Consider the following 15,089-nt stretch of genomic DNA (forward strand, 5'->3'; position numbering starts at 1 on the left):
CCTGGTAGAAGATTTTCAATGATTCCCAGTGGGCCCAGTGCAAAACATCCTCCTCTTCTGTCCATCCCAAGCCACCTCCCATGCCCTCAGGACTCCTCCAGTGGTTTTTGGGATGAAAGCAAACCAGGTAATAGTAATGATGATCTGTACTTCTCTCTAGTGCAACAACCATTAGAAAACCTTTGAATTAAAAGGAAAACTATTGGAGTTGGTCTTGTAGTCCTTTATAAACCTGAATCTATATAGTTCATTCCTGTGTGTAAGAAGCCAACCTGTGATCCCTGCTAATTATATAGAAACCTGCCTTTATTCAGTACAATTTAATGCAGTATTTTTATTTATGATGCATTTGTGTTCTTTCCCTTCAAATATTGCGTAAACTGTTGCCTTTCTTTTTTTTTTTAACAAGACCTAAGAGCTGATAAAGGGATGTTCAGTGCTACTGTGAGGAGTTGTTTTGTTTCTTCCTGTAATTCCATCCTGACTTGGCAATGCAGGCTCACAGTTATCATTTCATTTGACCTGTAAATCAATCTGTGTAACATGCAAAGCAGCCGCGAATGCAGAGGAAATGAGCACAAAGTCATGGGAAAAGCACTGTATATGACACATTCCAAGGCTGTATTTCTGTCTGCTTTATTCCTTCCATGAGGAAACAGTGAAATATGCAGAACTGTAACTCAAATCCACAAAGAAATGGGAAAAGGGAAGGAACAGAGTGAGACTGTTTATGTATGGTAATGAAGAGTGGAGGGATTTAAGAAGAAGAACCTGATCTCTCAGCTTTGCAGCTTGGAATAAGGAGCTGCATCTTCTTTTCCCTTCTGGTCTGAACTTTAAGTGTGACATGGGTAAGTTGCTTTGCCTCTGTGTCTTACCCTTCTAACTTAGCAAGGAATGTGAAGAATGTTGTATTGCCATCATACTTTGGGTATTAAATTACATCTGTTATTGCATTAATTGGGAAGCCTTTTTTAAGGATGATGTCATGCCTTAGAAATATTTGATATGTGCCATTGTTTAGCATTGGGTTATAGGATAAATAAATATTCCTGGCTTTCCTTTAATTCAGATACCATGATTTATCTTCTTGACCAAAAATTTTAAGACAGCAAGACATAATTAGAGGAGAGTTTTGTTCTTTTCCTCTTTTCCATTAACATTGCAAGACTTTCTGATTTAAGTGCTTTTTAACATTTTTGTCTTCTCTCAAAGCGTGATTCCCTCACTTAACATTTTTGTCTTCTCTCAAAGTGTGATTCCCTCACCAGTGACATTTCCCTTCTCTCAGCTCTCTGTTGGTTTAGACTCAGTCCTTGTGATGAGGGGGAATGTTTTTGTAGTCACAAAGAGATCAGTAGATTTAGTCAGAAGTGCTTACACCCTACAGCAGATCTGTCCAGACTTCTCTGGGGTTGCAGAGGGATCAGTGATGTGGTGCACTGTCCAGACAAGTCTCACCACTCTGAGTTCACAGGCTCTGTCAGTACCTGTGATGGGGCATCTGCATGTGAACAAGTGCGCAAGGAGCTGTTCAAACACACAAGAGCTTGGACACCTCTGCTAATTTAGGGCATAGATAAAGAATTTTTTAATAAGTCAGATGAAGAGAGGATATTTTTATGCTGTAATTAACTCAGCAAAATGCTATCCTTGAGTAGCTTTAAGAGAGAGCTGAGTTTGTGAAGCTTTTGTGCTATTCCCCTGCCCTGGGGCACTGCAGAACCCCTCATCCTGCCTGTGACTCATGTCAACCATCCATCCGTCAGCCCAGCTCACACCTCTGCTGAGCTTTGCACGCTTTGGTATCTCTGTTAGAGGCTCCTTCTGCACAGGATCTTCCACACCACTAAAAAGCTCCCTCAGGTTCCTGTTACCTCAGAGCTGGGGCACTGCTGCTGTTCCATGGCCTGCAGATGTGGAGCTGGGGAGTTAACGGGACCTGCTGAGTGGAAGGGACAAAGCCCTGGTCTCACATCTCCTCTCTGGGACCCAGCACTGCCCTCAGAACCAGCCCAGGGACAAGACTTTGTAGGCTGGAGACACACACTGTGCTGTCTGTCTTGGGCCAAGTCCTCCTTGCTCAATTCCCACCTGCATCTATCAGCATGTAATTTGAAATGAACTTGTGTAAGACAAACCCTCTGACACCTTCCTGTTGTGTTTTATACAGTCATCTCCTGCAAGAGTTAACTGCATGTTTTTTTCCTGTGTGCCTGCATGAACTGGGACTGGTCAGAGGAGAAAAGGTAGAAAAAGGCAGTCTGGAGTTGTGATTCAAAAAGCAAGCTCCAATCTTAATGCAGCAGCTTTTCTCCTTGCAACTTCAGCTGCTGTTTCTTTCAAAAGTACTTAGCAGGATGCACTGACTAAAATGTGGTCACCCCTCTTCACTGAAGTTAAGAGAGTACAGAACAGCAGTTCTGAAAGCTCCTCTGAGGTGTCCCCTTCTGCTGGAACCCAAAGCCAAGTTACAATATTCTTTGTTGAATTTCACTGAGAAATGAGGGATCGATATCCATGAATAAGCTGACCAGCTGCTTTGACTTGTGGAGGAGTTCTAGGGTAGTTCAGGGCTAGAATGGGCACTTTATTTCTTGCATTAAATGGTAAAGGCTCTCAGTGCTGCGGGCAACTCAAACCAGGGAATTTGGTGGGTTTGGGGTTTTACTCTGAGCTGGGTTTGTCCCTCATCCAGCAATCCAAGAAGTGCAGATCAGTGCCCCAGGCTCAAAGGGTCAGGTTCTAATGCCAACCACTGGGACTTAAGAACATGCATGTTATGCTAAAATGTACCTGCCTGGGTGTCACTTTGAGTTCCTGTCAGCACGTGAACATTAAATTACATTTCAATTGCAAGGCCGCCTGTGAACTTGAGCTATTTCTAACATGCAGACATTGAAAATTGTAGTCAATTATATTTAGATGTGGGAGTGTTTCTTTACCATCTTAACTACTGCTTTGAGAGTTAATTTTGGACACACCCTTTTAAAAATGTTGGCTTTGATTTCTCATTGTTTAATTTGTAAAAGGATATTTGTTTTAAAAGGGCTTTAAAATCTTAGGATCAACGTCTATACTTGTTAATCATTTAATTAATTACCATTAATTTAAAATGTATTATTAAACAGTAAGTCACCTTTCCCTGTTGTGTTGTCTGTGAGTTAATTTACTGCCTTCATTCATCTTGGAAGCCAGAGAAACAAACCTTGTGCCTACAGGTGTCTGCAAATACAAATTTGGGTTAGGGATGAAGACAGAAGAGTCAGGATGGAAGTGCTGGGTACCACTGCCAAACTGGAGTTTTGTTTCCTCTCTCCTACAGTTTATCTACACCCTGCTGGTACCAACAGTAGATTTGTGTCACCTACTGCCTTATCCTTCTACCAGGTGACAGTAAAGAGGGTCTGATGTAGAGAAAATATTCTATTTTTTCCCCCAAAAAAAGGAAGGTAAATTATGTACCAATTAAGCCCTGCCCTTTTTTGGCTCTCAGCCCAGCCAGCAGCTACAAAGGAGCAGGAACAGCAAAAGGGCCTGAGCACATGTGAACATCCCTGCCCTGAGAGCTCCTGATGCCCCGGAGTTACGGATTGTCCAGCACAGAGACCTCTCCCCACCTCACCTGGCCGGGAAGGACTGGGACAGCTGCCAGCCAGCATTCTACCAAGGGTACTGACTGCTTCTTTAGCTGATTGTAAAAACCTGAAATGTTTTTATGGGAAATAATCTGTGCAGTTTTAATATCTGAAGTGACAGCAGGGGAGCGAAGAGCAACTCCCAGTGCCTGAGATGCGGCTCTGCTCATCATGCATTAATAAATCAGAATAGCTCCCATAAATTCAGAGGGGAAAAAAAAATTACCTATCTGGAAAGAAGTATTTTCTTAAAGAAAATCATTTATCAGTTTTCTAATTCCATGAAGCAGATGAATATATTAATGCCATTAGTGCAGAAAGAGATATCAGGAAAAAAAAAACTTTAAACTTTTTTGTACAACCTCTGTCGTATTTAAAATTGAAGGAGGTATTAATTACAAGTATTCAAATATTTCAAATGTCGTTTTGTGGTATTTGTGATAAGCTTGACTTCAGTTCTCTTTATAGTGTGTAAAAAGATGTTTTTTCTCAGAAGACCAAGAGCTTTTTATGGCTTAAGACTACTGCACAATCTAGAGGTGCAAATTTATGTTTCCTTGCTTGAACAGGAGAGCATACTTGGTTTAGTTTTGTTATTTTAGTTCCAATTTAAATTTTGTTTGGAAATATGGATTATTTTTCAGTTTTGAACTGTCAGGATATTTTTCAACATAAGGAGCTTGCATTTTACACTTGTGTTTCACACTAGTTTAGCTGTATAGAAATGCCCTAATGAGAATAATATGGACAAGTTAGTCAAAACTGGACAGAAAAATAAATGTATTTAGTGTGTAACCAGAAAAGCTTAAAATAGAAACAAACTTTTATCATTGCTGAAGAACTGTGACCCAATGTGAAATAAAGTGAATGTTAATAGTAGATGCATCCTTTCTTATATTCCTTATTTAATGTGGTAGTTTATTTTCCTGACTAGTAGGGTGGCATCTACTTGGTATTAATATATCAGAAGTCAGTGAGTTTTCAAGAGTAAAATGTTTGATCAAATCAAGCATTTGAAAATGTAATTATACCTGTTAAGGTTAAGTAATTATAATGGCTCTAAAGCCTCTTTATTACTATATAATATGAAATTTCTGGGTATGAGGAAAAACCTGTATCTTGGAATAAAAGTATTGAGATCGTTACTCATCGTACGTAGAAAGCCCATCACCAAGATTATTACTTTATACGTTTTAAACATGTTAAGGAGCACTGTCATGTGAAAGTCCCTGAAATGACCCTGATCCCAGAGCAATGTGCAGGAATCTCCAGGAGCTGTTCTGTGTTGCAGTTGCGATGCCGGAAGGATCCCCGGAGCAGCTCCCCAGCCGGGAATGGGAGAGCCAAGGGAAGGAGCCTGCCGGGCTGCTGGGGGACAGGAGCACAAGGACAATGGTGACAGGAGGCGGAGGCTACCTGGGCTACAATCTGGGATGTGCCCTGGTTAGGTCAGGGATCGCTGTGGTTCTGTTTGATGTGCGGAAACCTCAGTGGGAAATCCCCAGCGGAGCCGATTTTGTCGAGGTACGTTTAAACCATTGAACAGCAGTGAAATAACGGGGTGCTGCTTTCATGCCCAGCCCCTCCTAAGGACTTAAAAAACACTTACTGAGGACAAGAAGTCGTGGCAGAAGGTCCTCACGTGCATAAGTAACCGATGAGGAGATGGCAGAGTCCAGGGGAGTGTCTGTGTCCCCAGTGAGCTCCTGCAGGCCCGTGTGGGAGATGCCACCCACACTCATAGCTCACCCCCGTGGGACAATGAAGTGACAAAGTCACTGCTCAGGGAGTTATTTCAAGGCAAAGGTGAGAGCAAGATAAGGCATTAAAAGTGCTCACAAATGCAGAATGGCTGCTGTGCAGGGAATGATTGAGGAAACTAGGATTTCCAGTCTGGGAAAGAGGTGACCTGGGAGCAGGAGAGCTCTGCAGAGTGAGTGGCACTGCCATGGATAGGGATTGACTGTTCCCTGTCCTTCCTGGAGCAAGAAGGAAGGGCCACCAGAGGAAATGAGGAGGAGTCAGTTGAGTACAAACCAAGTGACGTGGTTTGTCGTGCAGTGGGTAACAGGCATGTGCAGCCTCACCAAAAATGTACTTCCTTTGGAGGTGACTAAGTAGGTAAGGTCCATTAGGCTCAAAAAATCTTCTGAATGAAAATACTTAGAGACTAGAAGAGTATTCAGGGGGAAAGTGTCTCATATCCTTGCCTTGCTCATACTGTTCCCAGGACACTCATTATGAGCACTGATTGGTTTTGATTCTTAACAATTCAAATTGGTGGAGTGATGGCAATTTACATGCTCTAGAGGAGACTCAAGATCTCACAAATGATCTAGAATAGGGGGGTTTGTAATTTAATTAAAAAAAATAAATATTACAAAGTATAGCTGAGTACCTGGAAAATGGAACTGTGGAGTCCTAGTAAATGAATTAATAAGTCACTTCAGAGATCTGGGCCTTGATCAGTGATTTGGAGATTGCTAATATTGTTTATCCTCGTTAGCTACTTTAGTACTGGGTAAAGGGTGGGAAGGGTAACTCAGCCATATTTGTGAAATACTTTGGCCACCTCAGAATTATTCTATCAAGTTCATTACAGTAAAGTAACTACTATCTAATATTTTGAAATATTGTCATTCTCAAAATAAAAGTATTATATTTTTATTGATAGCTGTATATATGTGGCCTACTATTAATACAGTTATCACACAGTGCACCTCAAACAAACCTTAGATGGACAAAGACATCTGTGAGGACGGCACAAATCCCATCCCAGGCTGCTAAAAAGGGGGTTCTCTGATTTGGTGACTCCCTGGCAAACAGCTGAACCCTTCCTGCTGGGCTTTGTTGTCCCTGGGGCTCCATTCTGCAGCACTGGGGCATGAGCTGCTCCCATTCCAGTCAGACAAGTTCTGCCAGGCTGCAGACTCAGGGGGAAAATACGCCTTGTGATCGAAGCAGAGTCCTGTTGGCTTCGCAACAAAACTCTGACAAAATTCTTAGTCATGGATTTTTTTCACCCTGTTTATAATGTCGAGTTTGCTGCCAGTTAAATACTGTGAAAAATAGATCAAAGTATCTTTAGATTTTCATTAAGTGCCATAATTAATGTGATTCTGTAGAGAATGTAAGCAGCTCTACTCGTCAAGACCTCCTTTTTTTCTCATTTCCAGGGCGATGTGAGGGATTTCGATGCAGTGTTCAAAGCATGTGAAGGGGTTGACTGTGTTTTCCATGTGGCTGCATGTGGAATGTCAGGATTAGAACAAGCAAGTACCATCTTCTCAATGTTTTCTGTTGTTGGTTTTGAGAAAGAAATAAATTGTCTGCATGTAGCAAAGAATGTAATACTGATGTAATATTTATGTCAGACAGGAGTTGGTTAGAAAGGTCAAGTCATCCATACAGGCAACAAGGGAGGTATTCCTTAAATAATAAATGTCAAAGCATAAAACTAATGTACTACAAAATATTCTAGAAAAATGAGATCATACTTTTAAGATCTTGGAGAAGAAGGCTTATCCTTTTCTTTTTTTTTTAATGTTATCAAAAAAGTCATGAAACTACTCATTTATTTCTGGAAACAAGGCAGATTGCACTGGAAACAGAATTTGTGGAAGCTTTCAGGGAGCATAACCCTCACCTGTAATTCTTGTTTCTGTGACATGGATCATCTGGAGGGGGTGACAAAATATTGAAGCATTATAATTTCATTTTAGATGCACTTTATCTTTTATTTTTCAACTGAACAAGACAGGCAAAATGAGAACTGCCAGAGATCCCTGTCAGGCAGACACAGAACTGTAACACATCCCAGAAAGGCCTCAGCTGTTCCACAGCTGGCAATTGTAACAATCATGGTGTGAGTGTGACTGTTCCATGAATCAAACCTTGTGCAAACTTTATTTCCAGCTCCAAAAGAAAGATCAGATCGAATCCATAAACGTTGGAGGCACAAAAATAATAATTGATGGTAGGTACCTTGCTTTTCTTTCTTAACATCTGATTCAAACCTAAGTGTATTGTAAATACCAAAGCTACTTTCTCCTTGTTTTTCCTTCAAAAACCAAATGAAAAAAAAAAAAAAAAAAAGGCAAAACCAGTTTTTATTTAGACCATTTTTCCTGCTGCCTCTGTGTGTTATTACTAAAAGAAAACCAAGCAAAATGGAAAATAGGCAAGTAAAATTCTACATGAGGTAGAGGGAAGAGGTTCCCACATATTCCCCTTTTCCTACCCCAACCTCCAGACTCACAGAAACGTGGCATGACCAATTTCCATGGGCTCCCAGCAAAGCAAGAGTGTGGGAGAAGCACAAACATGTTCATCATCATTTTAATAACAGATGGTAGTATTGTCTTTTGTTCCAAATATTTACAACACAATCATTTGATTCATCTTTTTAAAAAGGAGCCAATGACCCAGCTGGACAGACAGCTCTGCAGAGTCGAAAAACTCCTGACTTTGAATATTAATTCACTTAAACTTCAGAAATACTGGTAAACGAAGAGGAAATTTACATTATTCAAGTTTGCAATGACGTATATGCAGCAGAATTTAGCTATAATAACACGCAACTGGAATCCTTAATTAAGGCTTTGTTTTGGAAATAACATTAATTTCATTTGCATTTAAAGCACTGCTGATTATACACTGGCAGTGCTGCTCAACAAATGCTCTTACTCATCTCCTTTTGATTCCATTTGTGAACATGTTTCAAGAAATGTTTCTGAAGGAGGAATTTTCCCCCCAAGGAGATTCCTCCATCCAGTGGGTGACTGCAATCCAGTGGCGATATGATAAGTTACCTAATCCTAAAACATCTGGTGACCACCACCTGTAATATTTGCATAGCAGATATTTGGGATCAAAAACTCCAGCTGAATGAAAGACAAGGCTATATGAAATGATAAGTGAATGTTAAAATTAAAATAGTGAAATAAAATTAAAATGTGCAAACATAATGTTTGCTTTCGAAAAGAGAAGCTGCCAGTTCACTTGTCATTTCTTCCTTTTTGTTTTAAAATAATTTCTTCTGTCTATCCTTGTAGTCTGCAAACAAAGAAATATCCCCAGGCTGATCTACACCAGTACAGTGAATGTGGTGTTTGGAGGGAATCCTATTGAAGAAGGAGATGAAGAAACTGTTCCCTATTTTCCACTGGAAAAGGTCTGTTGTTCATGTGATGGATTTACTGTGCTTGGAAGGGCAGGTTGTGTGAAGGCTGCTCTGAGGGCAGAAGCTGTTTTACTGTAGATCACAACAAATTCCCTGAAATTATTTTTCCTTAATGTAAGTTGAGCCATGATCAATGAAGAAATAATCAAATCACAATGGCTTGTGGAATTTCCCATGGTATATTTTCCAATATAAAGTCTGTCAATACAGAACTTCCCAAATAACTTCAATAAGAAATGGCAATGTTTTTTGGAAAGTCTGAATTTTTAATTTCATATTTAACTTGCGGTTTTTAAAAAACTTTTTTCAATTCGGAAAAGGATAATTTGAAAAAATATCTGTGCCACCAGAACATTTGGCTTGGGAGTAATTTTTTCAGTACATCCAGCACGAAAATTTAAGTAAGTTAAGTAAATACTACTGTGCTTAAATTCACTCTGCAGCTAACTTTGTGCCACTAAAATATAAGTCTGATAAGTTTTTCCTCACAAAGTATATATTTGCTAAATCTTGTTACTATTTCTAGTTGTGTTTTGCTCAGCTGATATCTAAGAGCTGGCTAGATTGAAATGTTATCAGCCAAAAGCAGTAAGTTTGCCTTTACAGATGCACCAGTGTGATTTAAATGTCTGTATTCTGCCTTTCTTTCTAGCAATTTAATCATTATTCCAGAACCAAGGCAATTGCAGATCAAATGGTTCTTGCTGCTAATGGAACTTTACTCAAAGGTACGTTTAAAGCATTTGGGGTTTTCCCATCACCAGTAGTGCTAATGGGTATTGCTTTCCCATTTATCAGTAAGCAGAGGACTTTGCCTGAAGTGAAGATTTATTTTGTTGCAGGTGTCTGGCAGGAACAGCAGCAGTTTCTTTAACACGTTGGTAATATCAGGTGACTTCCAAAGTCGCACCTGTAGGAATAGTTGTGGCTAAAAATCTATGTGTACATAGCAAGGGAAATTTTCAGATACATATTTTGGATACATATTTATTCCTACTTATTTCTCTTAACTGCAAAGTTGGCAAACATAAATTAGGTGGGGATTCAATTTTAGCATCCTTGATTAACTCCTGAGCACATGCTCAGGAAGCAACCCCTGTTACTCTTGGCCAGACAAGTCATTGTGCCTGTTCTCAGGGGTCAGAGGGGTCTGCTGAGGATTCACATGTCAGACTTCTTCATTTTGATTTAAAATATTCAAACTCATCGAAAGCCTCTGTTTAGGAGACCTCTTCTCTTCCTTTGTGGTGCCCCTGAGCTGCAAAGCCAGCCAGGAGTCTGGATACAGCAAATGGAGTGATCTGCTCCCATGTGTCTGCAGGGAGGGACAAATAGAAACTGTAAACTTATCTCTGCAATAAACAGCAAAAGCCAAACAACCAGGAGGAAAGCTTGATCTGCCCTGTTTCTGTTCAGACTCTTCTGTGGGATTTGTCTTGTCAGGCTCCCAGGCTCAGGCCTCTCACAGCTACTGAATTCAATTTTACAGGGAAACGAAATCAAGCTCCCGGGAGGCCAAATCACAGATATGGGCAGACCGAGCCTTTATTTTGACAGTGTAAAATTCACACTATGTATAGCCAGCCATAAGTTGATATCCAAGCTGTCTGAAGGTCCCCTGTTGTTCTCTCCCTCAGGAGGGGACAAGCTCCACACGTGCGTGCTTCGCCCCCCGGGCATCTACGGACCCGAAGAGCAGCGGCACCTGCCACGAGTAGCCGTATGTGTTTTGTACTCAGCTCTGGAGGACACCACAAGTAGTTGTAAGGGCAACAACACAAGTGGAAGTACCTTGATTGCAGTTCTTAACCCTTGCTCCAGGAAGGCTGTTGGGAAAGCTGGGTGACAGGGGATGGGATGCAGGGTATGAATCGAGCACTGCAGGCATGGCCGGGGTGAAAATTAAAAAATGCAAGGCTGAAATGCCACGGCAGAAGAAGTAGGTTTACATCCCTGATCGTTTAATGGAAATATTGACCTCTAAATATGCACTTGAGTTTCTGCTAAACACTCTAATGTCACCATATTTTGCCACTGCCTATCATTGCAACAGTCTTTGATTCATGAAACCACCAACTAGTTTTTTTTTTTCTTCTTGTGACACACTTCTTGTTGTGTAATTGTACACAAATACAGCAAATTCCAAGTATTTGGGCCGAGATAAAATGAATGTTACACTGCATAATAAAGGAATAACATAGTTATCACATGTGTTCTGATCCTGCAGATAAACATCCAGCGGAGACTTTTTAACTTCAAGTTTGGGAATCACGAAGTTCAGATGAACTGGGTGCACATAGGAAATCTGGTACAAGCTCACTTACTGGCTGCTGAGGCTCTCACCTCTGAGAAGGGTTATGTAGCTGTAAGTAAACAAAATATCACGGTGTCCCAGTAGTTTTAGCTGTCAGATAGGTTTAGGTTTTGATATTTTGAGATCAAAGAATCTCCAAGAAGTCATATTCTCAAAAATGGTGTGTGGCTCCAGAAACACATGGACAGTGCAAATGTAAATTCATTTGGCTCATGGTACAATGATGCTTTTATTCTGGTTTGAAAATATATAATTTCCTTGTTTATTGGAGGAAACAGTACTTTTAACTACCTTAATATATTCACCATCATACAAATCTATATATCCTGTTATTCTCTTGAAAATAGATTCTGATCTTAGATGCATAACAATTAGAGCAACCGTTCTGAGACATTCCAGTTTAATTTTCAAGGCTGAAAATTAAAAAAAAAAATGTATAAAATTAATGAACAATTTTAAAAAGTTTTTTCTTTTTCTTCTACTGGTCATAATTGCACCAGCAATCTGAGGACTGTGAAACAAGTCAGAACTGACAGTGTTGCAGCAGCTGCTGCTGCATTCACATCTCCTGAGTGCTCCAGATTCATTTATGGTGGTAGGAACACACAACAGGTACAGACACAGGTGAACATCCACGTGGCACCGTGGGTAATCATGGGGAGCTTTGCTGCCACGTGGGGTTCTCCAAAACTGTGTGAGAGCAGGGTGAAGGGCAGGGCAGGCAGTTTGCTGAGCTGCTCTGTGAACATTCCCCGTGTTCGTGCTGGTGTGTCGCCCACAAAACCAAGACATGGGTAGGTAGGAGAGAGAAGGGAATGCCATCCTCTGTACGGTGGTTTTCTAACTGTTCTTCTCTGCTTCTTCAACAGAGTGGTCAGGCATATTACATCCACGATGGTGAAAATGTGATTTTCTCCGAGTGGATCGTGCCCTTGGTACGTGTCGCACTCGCTCAGCTCGGAGGCACCTCAGGGGCTCTGGGCCTGCTCTGGCTACAAACCATACAACCTACATGAAGTTCAGGGCTCATTAATTACTGCATGACTTAACATCAAACTCACTCCTGTTCTCCCTGCATGTCCCAAAGCTCCACTGCCTTTCAGGGAAGTTTTGGCTGTGCATAACTGTGGGATTTGGCTTAACTGTTTTGAGATAATTTAGCCCAGGGGTGCAGAGCCTGCTGCAGACCAGCAGCATTTCTGTGGAGCAAACCCAGTGCAGGGCAAGCTCTGCCCTGGGCATCTTGTCAGAGCCACTGCTGATCTCTGTCCTGCTTCAGCTGCAGCACAGAGGGGAAGCCCCTTCAGAATCTTATCTCAGAAGCATTATATTTTCATAAACATCAGGCTGGGATTTCAGCAGCATGCCAAAGTTTTAATCCTGCAATGCCAACACAGAGAACTCCTCTGGGAAGATCACTGCAGTAGAACAGTGGGGCTGTATTTAACTGTAGGGAAGGATTCCAGTCGGGGTCACTTTGCCCCTTGGAAAAGCCTTGTTCCCCTTGACTGTCCAATTGCAGTTGAAGGGTGGGAGATGAGCACCAAAGAATGAGCAGAGGGTTTCAATTGCATTTCTTACCACCAGTATTGACAGGAAGACTAGCTGGAAAAAATTTTAGATACATGTTTTATCAGCATCTCTTTTTTTTTTTCTTTCCATTTTCATGCTTCATGACACACTCAATTTGGTACAAGCTCTCTGTTATTCTTTCCTTTTATACCCTTTCTAGTTTGAAAAATTAGGCTACAGGAAACCCTGGATACATATTCCTGTTCTGCTGGTTCATATAGCAGGTAAAAGAAATAAAATACATTCTTAATTACTGAGGGCTGGGTTGGTTTTGTTTTTATTCCTAGAAAGCTCCAGAGTGGTTTTATAAAATGATGGGACCCAAACTGTAGGAATTATGTAACTTAACATTATTCTAATAAATAACAACACTTGTGCCATTTGGCACTAATTACCAGATAAATTTTAAAGGCTATTCATAAACTGAGTCCATCATGTACTTTATAAATTAAACCCTGCCTTCTACCACCCTAATTTCATGCTCTGGTATCAGTAGGAATTACAGGATGTGCAATGTTAGCATTGTCTCAGTTTATTGTTTTCCAGCTGTCTGTCTCATTAAGTACCTTTGTGTTTCACAGCCACTGTGATGGAATATCTGCACCTGATTCTAAAGCCAGTTTTTAGCTTTACACCTTTCTTGACAAGGAATGAGGTAAATATATATAAAAAGGGAGAATGTTTATATATTGCTGCCCAAAGCTCTCATGAAGTCCACGATACACCCTTTGGATGCAGAGAGGATTCTCTGCAGTAGAGTTCTGTTTTCTGTTCTGTTTCCATTGTAATGTCATTGTTGATATATTTTCATCCAAGTTCTGGAAAATCTGATATTAAAATCACTTCCATACCTGTCCTTTTGGGTTTCAGGTGTGGAACGTGACTGTAACTCACACATTCCGAATAGACAAGGCACGGAATCAACTCGGCTACAAACCAAAGAAATTCTCATTTGCTGATTCTGTGGATCATTATCTCAAAACAAGACCTACTTGCCAAGAAGATCACACATTCCTTAAAATGGTGTTTGTTTTTGGCATTATGTTAAGTTTGGTCGTTCTTTCTTTCTTTTAAAATCCAGTAACTCTCCACCTGTTTCAGAAAGCCTCCTTTTGTTTCTGAATATTAATGATCTGGTCCTGGTACATTCCTCAACCACTGTGGACTTTGTTATTGTTATAACTATGATGACACCTCTCTGACCTCATTAGAAAGAAAAAAAAAATAACACACAGAAAAACAATCACAAAAAGTGAAAATATGGGACACATCAGGAAATGTTCCCCGGGAGCAAATCAAAGGAGAGTTCATCATTAACCAGTGACCAGGACCAGTGTTAATGGATCTTCATTAATTCATTGCTTCATGCTGAGAGGGATTTTCTAAAAATGATAACTCAGGAGGGTGAGGAGTTGGAAGAAGAGGAACCACTGTAGGACTGCAGTGCTGCCACAAGTCCAGCAGCTCCAGTGAAGAAAAGAGCCACTAGACAACTCCTCTGATGAAGCTGCTGCTACAGCTACTGTCTGTAAGTCTGAGGAATTATGGAGACCTGGGAAATAGGACAAAAGTATAGAAAGGAAATATTTATAAATAACAGGTGGTGAGAGGACTGAAAATCGTATTTATGTAAAAATAATTTTATTGTTCAAAAGCTTTGTAAATTGTAATAAATAATATTATGTGTGTTTGTAAATCAAACAATGTACATTCAAAGCAATAATAAATAATAACTGAAACAAATACTGTTTTTAGAGAGCTTCTGGGAAGGGGGAGGAAGGACACTTGAGATCTTGGGAGTTCAGCAAGGTGTTACTGCTGGGGTCATGTTATCCACACCCACAGTCACAGTCCACAACCCTGTACCTTCAGGGAATTGCCATTTGGGGGTGAACAGGCAAACCAAGCACCAAGACATGAGGGACAATCCAACCTCTCTCTTTTTTCCCCTTCTTAAGACTTATATTTGTTGCTTCTTGGGTAGATTGTACTACTTGAGCTACATGTGCTGGCTCTTGTTTGAGTTACTGCTGCTCTAACAAAACTGCAGTGTGTCTTTAAATGATTAAAATTTAATATGAATGTTCAGACACAGCACAGCTGTAACAGAAGAGGTAAACATGTTCAAAGCTTAATTTTTGCCTGGAATGGGTAACACTCAAATTCTCCAGCTCCTGACACATTTCCCATCCTCCCAGGCTCGAATGACCACAGGGACCCACAGTGCCAGCTCAGGTGGTCAGGGCCCTTAGTCAGTGCCCATTTGTTTATGATTATACCCTCCTCCTTGGGAATTCCTGCTGTTTCACAGGTGCCTTTGATGGTCTGCACCTCTCTGAGCCATGTCCTGCCACCAACTGTCCAGCTGGTAAGTAGGAGGCGT

At 40.7% G+C, this 15,089-nt stretch overlaps 1 protein-coding gene and 1 long non-coding RNA gene across 3 annotated transcripts; one reads left to right on the plus strand and one right to left on the minus strand.

The window, feature by feature from the left end:
* The first annotated feature begins 2,819 nt into the window (after positions 1-2,819).
* Positions 2,820-14,134, plus strand: LOC114065929 (putative short-chain dehydrogenase/reductase family 42E member 2). 2 transcript variants are annotated; one of them, XM_027900218.1, is made up of 13 exons: positions 2,820-3,390; positions 3,474-3,672; positions 4,930-5,162; positions 6,815-6,910; positions 7,554-7,614; positions 8,693-8,811; positions 9,473-9,548; positions 10,458-10,540; positions 11,048-11,185; positions 12,004-12,069; positions 12,867-12,930; positions 13,288-13,361; positions 13,577-13,804. In XM_027900218.1, exons 2-13 carry the CDS (start codon positions 3,576-3,578, stop codon positions 13,778-13,780), a joined length of 1,311 nt encoding a protein of 436 aa, XP_027756019.1. In that variant the 5' UTR covers positions 2,820-3,390; positions 3,474-3,575; the 3' UTR covers positions 13,781-13,804. The 2 variants fall into 2 exon arrangements, with proteins under 2 accessions (XP_027756019.1, XP_027756020.1); XM_027900219.1 differs by having other exon boundaries at positions 2,820-3,672; positions 13,577-14,134.
* On the minus strand, positions 13,806-15,085 carry LOC114065931. The gene is made up of 2 exons (XR_003573076.1): positions 14,986-15,085; positions 13,806-14,258 (listed from the first exon to the last, which is right to left on the minus strand). It is a non-coding gene; the product is annotated as an uncharacterized LOC114065931 (long non-coding RNA).
* Between the last annotated feature and the right edge of the window lie 4 nt (positions 15,086-15,089).

Source organism: Empidonax traillii, unplaced genomic scaffold (assembly GCF_003031625.1).
Source record: "Empidonax traillii isolate 1590-97213 ecotype Southwest subspecies unplaced genomic scaffold, ASM303162v1 scaffold715:size483424, whole genome shotgun sequence".
Taxonomy (NCBI): Eukaryota; Metazoa; Chordata; class Aves; order Passeriformes; family Tyrannidae; genus Empidonax; species Empidonax traillii.

Coding starts and splice junctions, on each gene's coding strand:
- LOC114065929 (XM_027900219.1), top strand. CDS start 3,576: ATGCCCCGGAGTTACGGATTGTCCAGCACAGAGACCTCTCCCCACCTC. Junction 6,911..7,553: donor GAATGTCAGGATTAGAACAA/GCAAGTACCATC, acceptor CTTTATTTCCAG/CTCCAAAAGAAAGATCAGAT. Junction 9,549..10,457: donor TAATGGAACTTTACTCAAAG/GTACGTTTAAAG, acceptor TCTCTCCCTCAG/GAGGGGACAAGCTCCACACG.